The sequence below is a fragment of the Limanda limanda genome, chromosome 13 (genome assembly GCF_963576545.1).
Source record: "Limanda limanda chromosome 13, fLimLim1.1, whole genome shotgun sequence".
Classification (NCBI taxonomy): domain Eukaryota; kingdom Metazoa; phylum Chordata; class Actinopteri; order Pleuronectiformes; family Pleuronectidae; genus Limanda; species Limanda limanda.
Window position 1 is genome coordinate 21,950,845 of NC_083648.1, and position 19,555 is coordinate 21,970,399.

Sequence of the window (19,555 nt, forward strand, 5' to 3'; positions counted from 1 at the left end):
ACTGGCCGACAAATCTTCTCTTTCTCATAATATGTGTTATATTTTCATTGAATTAATAAGTTATTAACTTCTTCTAACTTAGGATGTATTTCTTCATACCATGAAAAAAAAGATTATTTTACACTCATTAAAGTTGTTTCAAGTCCAATACAATTTGGCAAATGAAATGTCCTCATATAGGATCAATTTGATTTAAAGATAAATCAATAGAGGTTGTTCAGGTCAGGATAGCTGTTTTAAAGTAACAGTCACAGCTAAACCTCTTAAACATGAGCTTAACATACAAAGGCACCCAACACAGAGTAATTTATTGCATATTTCTTTAGTCTTTACACATTCTCATTCACATAGCTAAAAGTATACAGCTCAAATTATCTTTACGTGACAAACCAACAGCTCAATCATTCCACTGACACTGTACTGTATAAGGCAACCCATGTGATTATGTGCTACAGTTAAACTAAAGTTACTTTTTCTTTTACTCACCAAGAGAACACCAAGAGCCTCCCTGTGTCAAACCCACTTACGTCAAAAAGATCACATAATATAAAGACCATGTTTCAAATGATATAGATGAAATAATAAAGACAAACAGATTTTACATGTATCTCCTGAAACATACAAAATAAGCAGAGGCTACAGCGCTTCAATATGAAGGGAAACAGCAAGCAGCAGAATTAAAAAAGCATTAACAATATTTTTTGTACATAAGAGGAGTGTCCCAGTGTTTGAGCAGCTTCCAGCTCTTGTATATTTGCAAACTCTTTGCATGAAGTCAGCTGTTTGTTCAGATCCTCTGTACACAAACACATATTTAGAAAATATATGGAGAGCTAACAGCCTGTTCGGCCCAAATATTTACATGCCTGGATTGGGCACAAGGGTATATTTTACATAAGGCATAGCTGTTTTTAAAATCAATTTTGTTCAATATTAATCCTCAATGTATCGCAGATAATTATTCGGGGTGATAGTCAACAGCAATGGAAAAAATGTATTTCTACACAGAGAAGGTAAGTGGCCACAGTGCATATATACTGGTACCTGCTGGATGTCCTCAACTGCAAACATAATAAGGATAGAATGTGTAATTTTTGTATAAAAAATATCTCTGAATAAAAACACATATTTGAAGTAGTAGAAGTGGAGAGAAGTTATTTGTCAAAGTCTTCATGGAAGTGTCCGTCTCTCTCTCTCTATAGTTGTTGTTGGTACTGTCCCTCTGTGGCAGTGTAGAAGTCTCCCAGGACGCTCTGCAGGTAATCGAAGGTGGGTCTGTCTTCAGGCAGTTTTTTCCAGCAGCACATCATGACTTCGTAGAGCTCAGCAGGACAGTTGTCAGGCTGCGCCATCCTGTAGCCACGCTGCACTGAGGACATCACCTCCCCTTTAGTCATACCTGAAAACAGCACAAGCATGGATGTGTGAGGAGGATTATGTAACAAGTGAAGCTGTAGGAACAGAAAAGTTTATTTTCTTCTCGCGTTTATCTCCATGGCAGCACTGCTCACAGAGGCAGTACAATCTATGCAAATCAAGTTTTTCCCATGAAGAACGGAAATTCAAGCTCACCAGTAGAGAGGAGTAAATTACTCATAATATGACATATCATGTTTAAGTTATTGTTATATATTTTGGGAGCCTTAACTGTAAAGGTTCTAAAACTTTAAGTCAAAGTTTAGATTCTAAATAAAACAAAAGATTAACATATCAGCAAACATATAAATGTGTATTTTTACATTTAGCTGCTTCAGTTCAGTTTTTGTTTAGTTTAGTCTATTTCATAAATATATACTAAAATAGATAAGAAGAAGAAAGAAAGAAAGAAAGAAAGAAAGAAAGAAAGAAAGAAAGAAAGAAAGAAAGAAAGAAAGACAGAAAGACAGACAGACAGAAAGACAGAAAGCAGGAAAGAAAGAGAAAAACCTTTGGGGCCAATAAAGTAGGGTACGTAGTGTCGTCAGCAGGTGGCGATATACGCAACAGTAATAAACAGTAGAAGAAGAGGACGTCGAACCAGAACATAATAACCTCCAAAATATGTTGAAGAGAAGAAAAAAAGACAAAACCAGTCGCCTTAGGACCTTAGACTGTATAGAAAAGAGCTTGGGACAGATTTACAGTTTACATTTTTTCAGTAAGCAGAATTTAAATTATGCTTAATGTCAGCTGAGTGCCACATTTAACTGTTCTGTCGAGAGAAGATAAACAGCCTCCTCCTGTGTAGAAGAAGAAGATGGAAACAGCTGACCATTCACATGAGTTATATGTTTGCTACGTCAGTGTGTTTCCATCTCTCACAGATTTTAAAAGTATGTTTACTTTCATGTAAACAACCTGGAATTTGACTAAAATACTAAATATCCTGAAAAGAATGATTAACCTTTTGTCCTGTCCATTCATAAACCTCAATGTGTTTTGTCTAAAATGTACTTTACTGCTGGTGACAAGCAGTATAACAGGTTATACGCTCTCTTCTCTTACTTTTATTTTAATCACAATATTACCTATTTGAACAAAGCTTCGAGAACAACTAACAGTGAACCTTATAGTGTGATTTACTGCAAATTAATGATATTATCATGGGCATGGCAGTTTTATTTATGAAGCCCAGTTCATACACAGAGGTAGATTCAAGGTGCTGCACAGGGACATCAAGAACAACACTGACACAGAATTAAAAGAGATCATTGTAGAATCAGAATGAATAAATAAAATAATAATATAATAATAATAATAATAAATAAATGAATAAAAAGAGTAGAACAAACAAGGTAACTAGATTAAAAGAGGTAAAATAAACTATTGAGTGGGAAGCTCAACGTTTAAAAAAAAAAATCTGGGATACAGGAAACACAGGGCGACATCGATATTCAATACAATGAGATGTGGGTATAGTGGTAATATCTAAAAGGAGCCTGTTTACCTGGGTAAGGAATCTTCCCGTAGGTGACGATCTCGTAGAGCAAAACTCCGAAGGACCACATGTCGGACTTGATGGTGAAAGAGCCGTAGTTGAAGGCCTCTGGTGCCGTCCACTTAATGGGGAATTTAGCTCCTGTGGTCAAGACACATACACACACTTCATTTATCATTCATTCGTTTTACCATCAGGGGGACTATTCAATGTGGTATGGGAGCAGATGATCAACCGGTCAATGCAACAAATAGTGTCTGGCTTGTCATGCGAAAACAGGGTATTTTCAAATAGCCTGAGTACACTATCCTGCCTCCAGCTGCCTGGAGGGGCTTTTTGATTTCTAATGTGTCACAAGCAGAAAAACTAAATTCTTGAATGTAAAAATACACTATTACAAACTTTACCCTCTCGCGCAGTGTACTCGTCATCCTCTATGATTCTTGCCAGTCCAAAGTCAGCGATTTTACAGAGCAGACTCTCTGAGACCAGGACATTCGCTGCTCTCAGGTCCCTGTGGATGTAATTCTTCTTTTCTATGTATGCCATGCCCTCTGCTATCTGAAACAAACAAACATGAAAACCAAAAGTAAGACGGTAGATAAAACAGTAAAGAGAAATGAATACAATGAATACATAGTACACAATACTTCAGATATTACTAACTTCTTTAGGAAAAAGTGTCTCAATGATATTATACACAAAATCATTAAGGTGTTATAGAGATATTATATCAGTCAGAGGGTGATACAAACAAGCTTAAAATGTAAACTCATGAACTGGTTACACCACCTCACGTGCTGTTATGGTAACTGAACATATTGGGTTTTGACAATTTATCAGAAGAAAAATCACTTGTGAATTAGACAGTTGCCATTTTTTTATTTTATTTTAATATAATACATGGATTTACAGTATACACTATTGACGTAATGATTTATCATTTGATAAAACCAATAGTCAATTGGCAATGAAAATAATTGGTAGTTCCAGCTGAAGTACAAACCCAACACAACTACTTCTTGACAATTCAAAGCTTTGCTTTTCACTTACCAACACTTAACACTTACTAAAATGACTCCAAAGTATAATTTATTTTTATTTTTCAATCCAGTCAGTGTTTTCTTTTTAGTACCTCACAATTCATCTATGATTCATTTAACTGTAAGTTATATTTAGAAAATGACATCTGTACAGAGTTTTTCTGTCTTTAACTTCTAAATAATTTCCTAATCATTTTCTATGATACATTCACTGGAAATAATTATGTTATTTAAGATTTGACAAAGTGATGCAGTAATCATCTTGAAAAAAAGGATCTATTCATGTCTGAGTAAATATGTAACATTTTATGCTTAAGTGGTATCGACACATTTCACATGTTTGGATGTGCTTTGTCTGTGGTAGGCCTCAAGTGTGTTGAAACAGTGAAGATTCAGATTTTAACTTTTGCCTATGGTTCCTCATTCATGGAAACAGTGACGATACAAATGTTTTGTAACCATGACGCAACTGAGCTGTGAGAAAATAAGCAACACATTGTGGTCTGAGTGAAAATCACCTGCGCTGAGAAGTCGATGAGTTTGGGCAGTTGCAGTCTGCACCCTTCATTGCTCTTTAAGAAGTCTAGTAGGCTGCCTGAAGACAAGACAGGATAGGAAACAATATCAGTGACATGCACAGGTGTGAGGTGCAGTGTATGTTAACCCTTGCAGTGCTTTGGCGGTCAGCATTTGGAGCGCTGCTGTGAAAATGGTTGTGGGTGTAACATATTGTGAGATAGCAGCCTTAGTTGATCTGTTCTGAAATAGTAGTGGAGGTGAGCGTTATCTGACGACACATTTTCAGGTCATCCCTCGATAGCAAGGCTTTACATTATCTTGTTCGAGATGCAACAGGTCCACTTGTTTAATAAAAAATTGCTCCAAAAAACAGGATTAGCCTTTCGTTAGCATATAACCATTCCTGTGGAAAAATCTGTCTCGCTCCCAATGCCCTTTCACTCTCTCCTCTTACTTATGCACGAGTCATCTGAGCCTCTGAGCAGTTAAGAAGAATTTTCAATGAACAGGTGCTGTCAGGTGTCACTGGTAGTTAAAACGGCATGTCATCTGTATAACAGGCGATACTATGCCTCTGAGAAACAGAGCCAAGAGGGCACAGAAGGGGAAATGAAAGTGGGCCTAAAATCAAAGGATGGAAGTTGTGTGGTGACAGGAATACTGTATATCCCAACACTAATCTGCTGACATTTGCACTTTTAAAAGATGCCTACTACGAAAGACAAATCATATAAATTTATTCCGGCTGCGTTCGTTGTAAGTCGTTCACCAGATAAGAATGTCAGCTACATGTGTCAAACATTAAGCTCATTTACCATTTTCCATATATTCGGTTATGATGTAGATGGGGGGTGTCTTGGTGACGACAGCGTAGAGACGCACCAGCCTGTCGTGCTGCAGTGTCTTCATGACGTTGGCTTCGTCTATGAAGGCTTCAGCCGTCATCGTGCCGGTCTTCAGAGTCTTCACCGCCACTTTGGTTGAGTTGTTGTAGTAAGCTGATGTGCAGACAGAGAGGGGGTGAAATGGGAAACAGAGAGTAGTGGTTGTTTCCATTTTTTGATGAAATCATCTGTTTCACATGCTGCATGGTCCTAGTGAAATGCATTGTCTATTGAATTTGAAACAAACTATAGCTCTGACAATGCAAACAGCCATTACTACAATGTTAATCTGTCAAACCGTTTTTTAAATATCATTACATGTGTGATCAATACTCTGATGCAAGATTGAACTATTAAATATACACCACAATCGTTATTCGATCTTTTCACAGTAAATTCATTGTTTTTTCTTATAAGTTTTAGCAACTCAACATCACTTTAGTATTGCCCATCCATAAAGTCATGCAGTAGAGGCTGAGGTGTCCTGACTTGTACGCCCAAAAACTGGTCAAGTTCCAAAAAAAATGGATCTCACATTTCTCACATTGCAGTTCTAAACCACTGTCCTGTTAATGACGCAAATCTATTTGTCTCTCAGACATATTCACGCGTATGAAGGAACGCCATCTCAACTAATCTCTCAGTTTGCCGGTCAATATTTCCTGTGTGATAAAAATAAACTCTTTATCTCCCACCAAGTTTGTGAGAAACCTGGGTGTCAGTGATCCTTATCTGACCGTGTTGAATTTGAAGGTTGTTTGTGATGCCTGCCTCAGTCTGTGGTTACCTACGGCTGCCAGAATCAAATCTTGCTTACATCTTGCTTACAGAGCGAATTCTGGATCAACTCAGTATATTGCAAATTTAAAGAAGCCCTGAAAAGAATACCAGATACGGTATTTCTAGATATCCAGTGAAATACTACAGTCACTACGGTCACTGCATATAATCCTGGTAATCATCACAGAAGACTCGACACTATTAGAGATGACAAGAAGGATGAGGAGTCAAAAGGGAAAAGAAGGCTGAGTGAGTTTGGGCTGATGGTGGCACTATTCATGAAACTGTTTTGATAGAAACCTGGACTCTTACTTTGACCAAACCTGATGGCCCCAACTTCCCCTTCCTCCAACTACTGACAGCTGGCAAACCAGAGTCTGTGAAACTAACAGCGCCCGTGTTTATTTTCCTGCCGACCACGAATGCAAATCATCCAAAAATACTGTGCACCACAACGAATTCACATCTCTTATGTTCTCACGTATTACAATTTTGAAAAGAAGTTTATAACCACGAGTCTCAGTTTTTCTCTAGTAGTCTTTCTCTGTGTATTATGTAATGAACAATATCACTATCAAGAATAAAACAGTGATCCACAGTTCTTGTGATTTTCCGAATAAATCTGGTACCTGGGACTGTGCTACCTTGACATTTCTTTATTACGACTCACAGAGAAATTGTTAAACATCTAATTTGAAATAAGGAGGACTTTTTTACTGTCTTTGAAATAGAACTTTGCCCCATATTTCTCCTACCTTAAAATTACAGTATGATTTATAGTGCAGCTACCCACGTCACCATTGTGGTTGCACTAGGCAAATTTAATTTGTTTTCAAAGCAGAAGATCATTTTTTTGCAAGATGTTGTCTTACATGTAAAGACTGACGACATGACAGCCACCAAGAGTGAAGCTAAAATTGTCTTGATTGCCCCATGGTGGCTGGTTAAAGTCCCATCTCATCTACGTTAGTGGATGGGACATTGGCCAAATAACTAGTACACATCAAATATACATTTTTTCAAAGATGCTTTTGGTCTTTTCAGGTAGTTATTATCACACTGGTGTTTATTAGTTTGCTATCAAATCCGGGTAAAATGTGAGGATTGACAGCTGGGATTGATTTGTGATTAGTCCATCGGGTTTATTGACGTGACCTTGCTACCATGGCTCCATCCGTTGATCACTACTGTGCAGACTAAGGCTGTGTGCTCTATGGCCGTGCTCATATCCAGATGTTTTGGTTTCATTTCTGGACAGTGGGAGGAAGCATCGTCCATCTCTATATTCAGTCTATGCTATCTCCCCTCTAATCTACCTTTAAACTGTCTTTTCTCAGTTTCCCTAACTGAGACCACTCCAGCTTTGTTGGACGTACTGGAGTCTAAACTTCCACCAGCACAGACGAGCCCCTCCACCTCTGCAAGGTATTGTATATCCCAAAGGGGATTACGTAAATATAGAGTCCTCCTTTTCCAACTTCAACCTCTATTTACTCCTGGACATTAGAAGCAGTGGCTGGTCAACCTCAATGTTTAAATAAATGTTTTGGTCTGTACTCACCCATCCAGACTTCCCCAAACTGCCCTGCTCCCAGTTTCCTCAACATCTTAATGGAATCTTTGGAGATCTCCCAGGCGTCTTTATCCCATGGTGTCTGGGCTTTGGGTTTTACACATGGGCGTTCAAGTTTACGACACAGGCCATCCGGTTTGGCTGGAAGGTACACACACAAACGCACGTTTGTACTTCTATCTTAGTAAGGACACTCATTGATATAACAAATTCCCTTACTCTAACCTTAACCCTCCAAACTAAATGCCCAATCCTAAACCTAATTCTAACCCGTAAAACCAAGTCTTAAACCTCAAACAGCCCATTGAATAAGTGACTACCTGTCAAAATGTACCCACATTCCCAAAATGTCCTCACTTGATAGGGTCTGTGCTGAAAATGGTCCTCACAAAGATATCAATAAAGGAACACACACACACAGTCCTACTGTGTATATCTTCTTTAGGGTAATCAATAACACAGCACATCTATTCAAGTAACCTTTAATTAGAGGATCACAATGTTTTGAATGACATAGTGTGTGATGAGCTCTGAGGTGTTTTTCCTATAGCTTTGCATAAAGCCTGGAAGTAGGGTTAGCAGCCAGCCAAAGCACAACCTGTCCTTTGTATGTTACTGTTTGGATCGTTGTCTTTACCATTGAGAGATAGTTTTTCAACATTTTCTCATGGATGTTGCTTTAAAAAACCAGGCAAGTTTATAGGACTTATGTGTGTGTGAAATTTAGTGCAGATGCAAAAACAATTTTGCTTTTTTAATGTGGTTTGATAAGGGGATCTTTAGGCCTCACTCAGAGAGGTATGCGCTCTCTTTTTTTCTAATCGAGTTTTTTCTGAGTTTTTTTCCTTTGATAGCTTAACTTCTCTACTTGCTGCAGTGATGAACAAGTAAAGTATTTTACTCCTTAGGCTACCGTTGGAGTTCTTTTAGTTCTTATATTCCAGAGTCATACTCACTGTGGTAGTGTTTGGTCAAGCTGCCGATGTCAAGGAATGTGATTTTTGGAGAGATGTAGTATCCACCCATATCCAGCGTTCTTATCTTATAGTGTTTGACTGACTCTGTCCTCTGAAGGTCGATGTCTCTGATGGACAATGAATAACTCCCTGTGGAAAAACCAGTTTAGTCATTTCAAGTGGTTTAAATGAAGCAGGAGCACGATATATGAAATCCACAATGTGAACGTGGAGATTATTGTTAATGTGCTGTTGTGTTTTCCTTACCCTTTGATGTTTCGCTCTCCCTGATAAGATAAGAGCCCGGTTTGTTTGCTGGAGCCAGCAGCTGCCTCTCCGCATCCCTTCTTGCGATGTCCTTGAAAAACCACCTGCAATGAACAGGAAATACACTAAAACTGACATATTCCTAATAATTATATTGACTTTTTATATATTTTTACAAATCACACCAAAGTTAATAAGGCATAAAACCTTTCATACAATGTCAAATTAAGCGGCCTTTAGCTTGGATCAAAATTATTTGTAAAAGTTTTTTCAGAAAACAAACGAAAGGTGTTAGGGTTGTAGCTACTCACTCTTCTGCTTCCATGGTGTCGGCTTTAGCGATGTAATTGGACGGGATGAATCCCTCTTTGCCGGTTATCAGTGACTTAGCTTTCCACCACTCACCACATCTGCAATAAACGACCAATTAATTGGAGCACAATTATTGTTTTTCCTTTGATAATCATTGTTGAAGTTGAATTTTCACTTTAGTACAAAAATCTAATTAAAGAACATATTCTCTATTTTCAGCATCAACACTCAACTGATGCCTACAGCAAGTGGAATATTGTGTTTGATAGATGTACCAAATTCAAATATCTAAATGTCTTATGCATCATTCACTGAATACCTCTTCAAATTCAGCCTTTCTTTTAAAACATTTGGATCTCACTCAGAATTTAAATCATGTTCCTGAAGTGATGCAACAGTCTGTAATGATGACTCAACTACTGCGTCTGTCGGGTTGAATGGGCAAGTGTGAACTGTACCTGACTCTGACAGTCTGCTCGTGGTATGCAGTTTTATCAGAGCTCATTTCATAGCTGGTGTAAGCTTTCATCTTTGGTTTTCACCTCACATGTTGCAGTACATAAATGATGGATAACATTTCTGGGAGTTGAATCACTCCAATATCAACATCAGACACTCACTCCTCTAAGACTTTCAACTTCTCTCCTTTCTTGAACGCTAAGTCATCTGGGTGCACGGCTTTGTAAGGGTAAATACCGACCACTATTTTGCCAACCGTGGTTTGCTCTGAGAGATGAAACAGAAAAATATATTGACATGTTAAGTGTAGTACAGCAAAAATGAATAGGTCCATAACTTCATTATGCACAGAATGCAATATTGTATAACTACGAGCACTCATACTGAACAGTAATGTCAATTAACGGTACTGTAAGTCAAAAAACAGATGCTTCTTTGTAGTTTTAATTTTACAATGTTTTCATTTGAGGCTCCATATAATGTGGCCTTACATAATTAAACTTCAAACTCTCAGCATTGGCTAACATGCTAGAACCAGTTTGTGTTAAGCTAGCCTGGAAGATGTAGCTTAGCTCTAAGTAGATGTGTTGAAGAAAATTACATTGTGGTGGCATTGAACTCAAGGGCTATTGGGTAGAGCTAGAACCAAGAGCAGACATGTTTATATTAATCGATAAGGCACCGAGCGTCTGCACTCGATGAGCTGACTTCAGATTCAACGGTGTGTTTCAAATAAATTCTCAAAGCTTCCAAGCTCATATTAATATATATTTCTGTTACTGCTATCACACTGTCTTTATTTCTAATCTTGCTTATTTGTTTTTGCTCTCATCTTATTTCAATTATTTCATTTTACAATAAGTAATGGTACTTAATACACTGTTTTTATCTATATACTTTTTCAACTTGTTTCAAAATGCTGTATAAATAAAGTTCTTATTAACACGTCAACAACTGTACATATTGGCGTTTGTGTATACTATAAATATAGAGCCCTTTATTGGGATTCAGGCTTTGTAGAAATATTTAATTTAGCCTGTATTAACAAGGAACATTAATTCTGGAACAAACCCTCATTTAGCTCTCATACTAAGTTGTTTGTACTTTCATCAGTAAGTAAGTGAAACAAAACGAGAGAATGAAGGAGACATACCTTCCAACTGTTGGAATACCTGACCAGGTAGCAGGGAGTCACTCTGCAAAAGCAGACAAAGAGTTTTGAGAAACAAATGTCATCATGTGAAAAAGAGAAGTTCTGTACATTTGTTAATGTCTAAGTCATTGTTTTTCCCAATCACGGTTCATCTGTGAATCGGAACTTTAAAAAGGCCTGAAATACTTCCCTTTTACAACATTCATTTCTTCATTTGGTTTTTACTTTATAGTCAAAAAGCAAAACACCTATGCCATATAAATTCGTTTCGAGAACAGCATCATAACACTTTGTTTCAATGAAAGCAGATCACATTGTGTAATCTTCTTTTACTGTAATTCTAGTGTTTCCCAAGCCCAGCTGTCTGACCACTTACCTTTTTTGGTTTTGTGTTGGAGGTGGGGTCTCTGACATAGTGCTTTTGGTCTGTTTGATCAGTCGGCTGTCTGCTCTTCTCTGGCACACTGCCGTTCAGAGCTTCGCCAAGGGTGGATTGCATGCAGCCCATCCTGCTGCACGAGGAAGTCAGAAAAAGGGAAGCATAAAATGGAATGTTGCACATTTACAGCTGCTAAAACAAACATTACTTAAAATGTCGTATCGAACACCTGTGGCTCCTCGTTTTTTTTTTAATGTAAAAATAACACAGAACCAAACCAGTGACATTTGAGTTGTTCTGTTTTTATCACTTGTCACAATGTGATCAAAAGAGTCGAGGAAGTTCACATACACACACAAATTGTCAGTTCTCAGTCAATTTCAATGTAGACTGGGACAGCAATATCCTGTATATTTACCTTATTCTGAACAAGACATTATTTCAATTATGATGTTTACATGAGTTGCTACCAACATATGTCTGATTATAAATATTGTCAACATTATGTCCCACTATGTCCCACATGTTTTACATTCGAACAAAGGATGTGTAACCAAGGGCATGTGTCGTCAAGCATTTAGTAACTGCCATAAGGTAATATGTAATAGGACGTTTTAATGGGATTGAGAATATAATGCTACTTGGTTTGGAATACATCACCTCTAAATTCCGAGTATGAGCTTATTCGAGTTAGGATCATGAGAAAATGCTGTTCACATGGTACTGTCTTCAGACTATGTTTTTAATGGAGAATGTTGGAGTCCATGTAAACATGTCTTGTGTTATGAGACTTAATTCCACTACCTCAATGACTTGCACCAACACGAAATACTCCCATGTAAATGAACAATACAAAAGATTAAGACCTGTGTAAGAACATATCTAGTTATGTGACAAAAAAGTTGAAGATCAGGCCTATACATTGAGGTAGATCTTAACTGGGACTCCTGAGTTGCATTTAGTCAAAACCCATGACCAGGGTTGTAACATCCCTAGTATTGTTTCTGTGTTCAGCAGCACAAAGGATTATTATTTTTACATTACATTATTTAAAGAACTTATTGAAATGGTAATACAGAATAGGGGAACACATTTCTGGAAACAATGGTCCCTCACACTTTTCACCTTAAGATAAGATACAACTTTATTGATCCACATTCCAGGAAAATTCTGTTGTTATGCAGCAGGCAGGTCAGAATGAGGTAGAAATGAGAATATAAATACAAAAAAGGCAATGGAATAAAAATGAAATATGAAATAAATATGCTGGGTATGTAAAAGAATATACACTTTTCACTGCAGTGGTTTGTATAGAGATGCTATAAAGTGCAGTGGCACAGGATGATTGCACCAGCTAGTAGAAAAAAAAGTTGTCATGATATTACACTTAAAAGCACAAATGATACCCTAATGCTGGTGGTAGAGGTCAGCGGGTCACCAAAGTCATTGGGATTCATCTCCAAGAGGATATGAATGTTTGCACAAAATTTCAAAGAAATATATTCAGTGGATTTTCAGGAAATTGTGACACTATAGGAGCATTCAAAGAAAAAGGGGAACATGGATGACTGTGAGATATTTTAAAATTAAACATGGTGACAGACCCTGGCACTCTTATAGACATGAAATACTTTTAGGATCATTAATTAAAACTGTGGCTTTAAGGACTCAAAAAGCATCATAACCTCCCTTGTTAGTAGGAAACTGAGTTCATCATACAGTTTTGAGTGAAAGTATGCAAAACAATATGTATTTGTCCTCAAAGATGGTGCGTCTGGTGCAGTGTCAAGCTGCCCAACTGAGTCATACTGACCTTGATATGACTTTGGTTATTTGAAGAGTTAGGGGGAAAACCAAATGGAAACACCATCAGGGCAAAGGCAGACAGAGAAGGGGCAAACCCCAAAACACTAACCTCCAGGATAATTAATAGCCTGGAGGTTTCCGCAAATAAATCCACACAAAAAAACAAGACACAACTTGACATTCGATTGTGAGCCATTACTTTTTGTTGTAAACAGTGTCAAAACGTTACAACAGCTTTATGGTTTATGACGAGGTTGACATGTGTTTTGCAGGTTCAGTGCCTCTGTTATATTTTTAACTTGACAGTCAGCAAACAACCGGAAACCAGGGGTCTGAGGAGATTAGGAGCTTGCGCACACACGCACACACACACAGACGCACGCACACAGAGACTCACAATTTCCAATGCTCTAAAAAACATACTTTCTCCTTTCCTCTGGCTGAGCCAAAATGGGGAGGTTTAGAAGGAGACAAAGACCTGGAGAGGAAATAACCCAATGTGGAATTTAATGTAAGTACTGCAACTGATGAATCTGAACACATTTGGAGCAAAGCCACTTAAAAACCCATCTAATATTGAGTTAAAATGCTGATTTATTCATTTTCTAGATTCTCAGAGAGAATTATATTAAGATTCCTATTAGCCATTGTATTTTAACAGCGGTAACTTCCTAGTTACACTTCAATAACCATATCTACTCACAATGAGACTTAAAAAACATAACACAGCAACTCAAAACCTTTTTAATAAATACAATAGCTCTATAATATTGTGCATCTTGGTCAAAACCATAAAAAAACACTTACTTACAGTTTAATATAACCATAATTTCAAGAAAATGAACAGGTAAGCTTATCATCTCCATTCTCATCACAGACACATTCAACAAATTTCTAAACTCTGTTCGTCTGTGTGTGAGTGTGCATGAACAGAGTGTAATGCACTTTTCTGACTGGATTCATTCACACCTCACATTCATATGTACTTACCGCTTTACCCGTGTGTCCCCCGCCTTGGTCAAGGAAACAGTTACTGCAATGTTTAGTCTTGTAGTCCCCAGATTTCCTTTGTGTGAGTTTCCTAAAGTACAAACTGCCGGTGTTTGGCTTGACAAGTGGGTCAGCCGCTATACATGGACTGTTACCCTCCGTTAACAGAATGAGGAACTTAGAAAAAATGGTTGGGGATTTTTCTTTCTTGCTTAAACTTCCTGGTACAATTGTCTAATGATTATTTGCATAATCAGCAGCACACAGACACATACACACTCAGTTGCAGGCAGACACGTGATGTTTGAGGACTTTGTATATGAAAATAAGTTTGGTAATATTGAAGAATATAAGTTTTACAGTGTCATGAAAAAAGACAGCTAAAGAATTCTGCAGTGGCCTATCCGTTTATACTTATGTATGTTTAATTGATCCAAATCAATGATTGTTATGATTGATAAATGTATTGTTACAGTATAATTTTACCACACTTTGGGTATATTATTGATTTTAGTGACAAATTTGATGCATTTCCCCACAGTGCCACCAGTTGGCCAAACTGCTGAAGTACAACAACACAAGAAACTTGGCCAATTCACTCTCATCCATTGTTTATTTTACTTTAATTAACACAAGAAGTAGAAAACATGGTTATATACAGTCAGACAAACACCTACACATATAGCAGAATCATGCATCTGCCATGTGTCTACATGCTGAATAATGAACAGCAGGGTCTAGACAGTGTAGTTAATGTAGTGCGAGTGAGTTACTATACAGTCACATGGCAGTTTACAATTTGAAAACCTGACAAAACGAGTATTATATAAAAAGGAGCTATATTTACTTTAATATTATCAGCATGAATAAGAAAGATACTCAGTCAAGCTGAAGCCTTTCAGTAAGATTACACTCCGTTAAACTGGGGACGAAAAATGACAAAATACTCGTAAGATGCATGCATGATGGTCGTTATGGCTGATGATTAAGGGATGATGATTAAGGGATGTATCTATTATAACATGAAGTTGCAGGATGTTGCTCATCCTCCGTGTCAGAGGCAGAAACCTTTACACAAACATGTTACACGTACTGGAAGCTCCACTGAGTATTGCATATCTACATTTAAGGAATAGTTTGACATTTTAGGAGATTCACTTTCACTGCTTTGAGATGAGAAGATGAATACCACTCTAACATGTGTGTACTGATTATATAGCAGGAACAGACAGCCTGTCAGCTAAGTTTAGCTAAGTAGCTTGCTAGCTCATGTACAATTTTGTCATATATCAGGACTTGTTTTCAAAAAAAAAGAAAAACAACAGTATTGCTCCTGTATAACAAGGCGAAAGTACATTAATGGTGAATAGTTGAACACATTTAGTTGATCTGTGGTCTAATTACTGTTCCTTAAAAAACTGTTCCTGTGTTATCCATTCAAATGAATATCAAATGTAAAAAAAATCATTAACCAAATTTAGATAAAACAATCAGCAGACCCAGACCTTTACAGCTTTGATCATAGTTAAACAGAAAGATCACTAGCTTGACCCCATTCAAATATAGCAAATGTAGCCTAGAGGTGCCTCTTAGGCTCTAAAGCTTAACTTATTATATCTCATTTGTGTAATTAATTCAAAAGATATGAGTAAAAATTACCAATGACAACATTTTATATGGATTAAACAATCATTTTAAATTTTACAAACTGATACTACATGCTAATTTTGTCATGTTAAAGGTGCAGATTAATTGTGTTTGCTTAGGATAAACCTAGGCTAGCTGTTTCCCAGACTGTATGCTAAGCTAAACTTCCCCTCTGCTGACTCCTGCTACATTTTTTAATTTACTGATATGAGAGTGGTGTTAGTCTTCACATCTAATTCTCAGCTTTAAGGTTGTGATTATAATAGTGTTATTAGACGAGTACAAAAGAATTTTAAAAGATACAGTAATCATCCTTCCTCTGTTAACCACTGGAACATGTCTCCTTTTCTAACTGTATGTGGTTGTTATCACACCACCTTCCTTCCAACTGATACACTCTGCTTTCTACAGAATAGTCCAGTGTCACATGCAGCACACATCCGAAAAATTGTTCATCAAACACTTTCTACAAAACCAGTAAACACAGTTACACCTTTCAGTAACCAGACCTTAGTCTTTTTGTTCATGTTGTTTTCCAGCTCTACTACAGTGGAGAATTTCCATTCCCTCTTCAGTGTTGTCAATTTAAAAGAAGCACAAGCCATCAACTGGCAATATAATCTCTATCAGCCTCACAAGCTCTACAAACATGCTACTTCCACTGTGACCCATTACATCAGCACGTCTCAGTGGTCTCACAAATTGCTTACACTATTACAAAACTCACACAGGATCTCTTTCTATCTTCTTTCTTTCCAGTCGTCTGAACCATGTGTTAAGTAACTAAGACTGAAGATCAGCTTTACAGGAGCTACAAAATGTGTCTTTCATCTCACACCGACTCTGAAAAAACACCCTGAAATCAGTCTGTTATTCTACTGCACATCAGAGTCACAGGGACATGAGAGTCTGTCAGTGCCCTGCTCGTAGGCACCTCAGCAGTGGTGGTGCTACCCTGTGGCTACCCGCCCACTTTAGACAAACGGATTCATCACACATACGTAGCCACACGCATCACACATGTGGGTTAGCTGTTCCTCTGCTCAGCCTCCCGATGTGCTGAGGAGGAGCTCTGGATGTCCTCTGGGTCGTCTCCTTCTGCAGGACAATGAGGAAAAAGGAGAACATTTGAACTGAGCTAAAAAAACCTTATCTGTGTTATTGTCTGTATTCACATACATGAGTGGATGACATGACCCATGATTTTTCTGTAATTAAGTGTGAATGTTTATTTAGATGCATTTAACCACTTAAACAACACATGGATGTGATGCATATTATGGTACTTTGTTTTAAACTTATGATTTTGTATGAAATATCTGTTATGTTTTGATTATATTTTAAGCTGAATACACAAAATGTCCTGCGGTGTGACCGTAACATAGGTGAAGCATTAAACTTACATATTAACAAAATAAACCAGAAATATCTGGAGCAGGTAATAACTGCCTTGGCATTATATTGTATATAATGACTTTATTAATATTAGGTTTTAATATGCACAAAACTAGTATATTAGTATTTACAGCAAAATAACTTTCGTAACACAAATAATGTCCTGTGGCGTGACATGGAAAATCTGATTTTTGAAACAGCAGTTACATGGACAACTATAGGGGCCCTTAGTTTATCCCACTACCAGGAAGCCCCCCAGATGTTGGAATGTACTGTGTATGTTGAAAGGTGACTGTTAACCTCTGATTAATTTCATAAATTTCACTCTTTCTGTCAGACAATGAATGTGTAATTTTTTGAGAGTCCTGTAGTGTGACGGCTGTAGTTAAAAATTTGTTTAAAAAAAAGTGTAAAAAAAAATTTTCACATTTTTTTTTTTTTTTAATTTAATTAAACATATTAAGGTTAAACTGTGTTTTTCTTCAGTTAGCATAATAGCTAAGGTCAGTCTTGTATAGCAATGACTCACAAGGATGAAAATGTCCTGTGGTGTGAATCCTCATTAGAACTTTATTGAAAAAATACTGTTTCACCCTTATTTGTCAACTACCCACATACTTTATTTGTCCTTAGCTTCGTGGACTGATGATTGGACTTTCAACCAAAAAGCCAACTAATTTCACGATTTGTTGAAAATCTGACAATAAGGTCACTGCCATTGAGAATTTAATCGCTCAACCAGATTTGTAATTTTGTCCCCCCCCCAAAATCAAGTGACTTTACACTTAACCAACGACTGGAAGATTGTTAGTTCTAATTATTTCTTTAGCACTAAGCCTTTAAGTTATGCCGCTGATAGACAGAACTATCAACATTTTTAAAGGTCATGCTGTGCAGCTTCCGCATATTGAAATTTTTTTCCCCACATAGTTTGTTCCAAAACCCAGCAAGATGGTCTCCCTTTGTTTAGAATGCATTCAGGTATGAAGCATGGCCTAGAATATAAACAATAAAGCAGAACATATAGCAACCCTAAACCACAGTACACCTTTACTCATGCCTGCACACCATGCATTATAAAAAAACAGTAAAATGGCTGTCAAAAGTGGGAGTACCTAACAAGCAGACTAATAATGTAACATTGAAAGGTATCTTTAAAGCACTTAAACTGGACCTGTAGTTCACAACATCAACCTCTTTAATGCAGATGTGGAACTTTCTCAAAGGAAACTTGCGATGCAACAGGAAAACTCTTAAAGCAAAGTTTGGCTCATGTTGTTGGAGAGTAAAGACCTTGATTCTTGAGTACACAGTTTGAGAAGGTCAATGACAGTACACTGGATGACTTTCATCATAGGTCGAATCATGAGCCCAAATTTGTTCATCTTGAACAAATTTCATAATCAGCTGACATGTGTTGTAATCCTTGTAAAGGACAATCAGCATCATTCTCAGGAACCTGGCTTGTATTTAATACATAAAATGACTTGCATTGAAACAATAATGGGGCAGAGTTATGGTCGAATGTATGGTGATGAAACTATTGTGTATTAAACAGCCTGTGGTCACAGTGTCTGCTCAGGTGCAAATAGAAAATAAATGTTTTGAAAGACAAACATGAAGACGATCATGGAGGTGTCCTTGTAGAGCTTCAATAAATTTCACTAAGCCAAGCAGCAATACTATAACCTGAACTTCTTTATTACAAGACACTACACCAAATCCTATATTGTTTAAGTTATTGTAGCCGTTCTCCTGCCATGTGTGAACACAGGAGTATCTCAGAGTACTCACCTCCCCCTCCTGCGTTGATGTGCATCTGGGACAGGGACAGGGTGAGGGGCAGCTCTCGTCCCTCGGGGTCGGTGGGACTCTGCAGGATGTCGTGCATGGCGTTCCTTCGTCCCGTCCTGCCAGAGGCAATGAAGTCTGCATACGTGGCCTCAACATCAGACATCGCTCGGGCATCGTTCACACAGCAACACCTGGGAGAAGAAAAACCAAGCTCAGCACACACCCCATGTACACGTTTCCCTAATATGTAAGTGTAAGTTATTGTCCAAACATTGTGGATCCAGTGATTTCCCAGTAAAATTGGATAAAGAAACCCATCCTATGACTTTACATACATGTAGATATTTATTATCAGGTATCAAAAAGGCAGAGTACTGAGACTACATTTTAAACCCTGATGTAATGATTTATGTCATTTTAAACCCACAGTGCTTTACAGGCACAGAACCATTGGCTCTGCTTTTCACTATTTGTTTTTGGACATCTTTACACTATGAAGTGTGTCATGCTAACCCAGGCTGCCAGCCCATAATGAGGCCCACAGGTCAAGTATCACGTGAAGCTGGGACAAATTGTCTACACAGGTTGACACGATGACACAATGGGACTTGTATTGTATGTGGTGTCTGGTTCCAGCAGCCACTCACCCTCAGTGACCAGCTCCACCAGTGCACCAGCCCC

General features: G+C 37.7%; 2 protein-coding genes across 2 annotated transcripts; both read right to left on the reverse strand.

The window, feature by feature from the left end:
- Positions 1–291: 291 nt before the first annotated feature.
- Positions 292–14,181, reverse strand: lyn (LYN proto-oncogene, Src family tyrosine kinase). Its single transcript, XM_061083911.1, has 13 exons — positions 14,039–14,181; positions 11,240–11,375; positions 10,864–10,906; positions 9,872–9,977; positions 9,251–9,349; positions 8,940–9,043; positions 8,673–8,822; positions 7,705–7,857; positions 5,295–5,477; positions 4,479–4,555; positions 3,325–3,478; positions 2,927–3,058; positions 292–1,399 (listed from the first exon to the last, which is right to left on the reverse strand). Exons 2-13 carry the CDS (start codon positions 11,369–11,371, stop codon positions 1,197–1,199), a joined length of 1,536 nt encoding a protein of 511 aa, XP_060939894.1. The 5' UTR covers positions 11,372–11,375; positions 14,039–14,181; the 3' UTR covers positions 292–1,196.
- A 2,531-nt stretch (positions 14,182–16,712) lies between these two features.
- On the reverse strand, positions 16,713–19,037 carry pkia (cAMP-dependent protein kinase inhibitor alpha). The gene is made up of 2 exons (XM_061083709.1): positions 18,875–19,037; positions 16,713–16,783 (listed from the first exon to the last, which is right to left on the reverse strand). Exons 1-2 carry the CDS (start codon positions 19,035–19,037, stop codon positions 16,713–16,715), a joined length of 234 nt encoding a protein of 77 aa, XP_060939692.1.
- Positions 19,038–19,555: the final 518 nt, after the last annotated feature.

Bases quoted from the DNA above. Each gene is read 5' to 3' on its own strand.
- lyn (XM_061083911.1), bottom strand. From the start codon at position 11,371: ATGGGCTGCATGCAATCCACCCTTGGCGAAGCTCTGAACGGCAGTGTG. The intron at 9,978-10,863 runs GTATGTCTCCTT...TTCATCTCTCAG, and splicing joins GGTATTCCAACAGTTGGAAG to AGCAAACCACGGTTGGCAAA. The intron at 9,044-9,250 runs GTGAGTAGCTAC...TGTTCATTGCAG, and splicing joins GACACCATGGAAGCAGAAGA to GTGGTTTTTCAAGGACATCG.
- pkia (XM_061083709.1), bottom strand. From the start codon at position 19,037: ATGTCTGATGTTGAGGCCACGTATGCAGACTTCATTGCCTCTGGCAGG. The intron at 16,784-18,874 runs GTGAGTACTCTG...ATTGTCCTGCAG, and splicing joins CATCAACGCAGGAGGGGGAG to AAGGAGACGACCCAGAGGAC.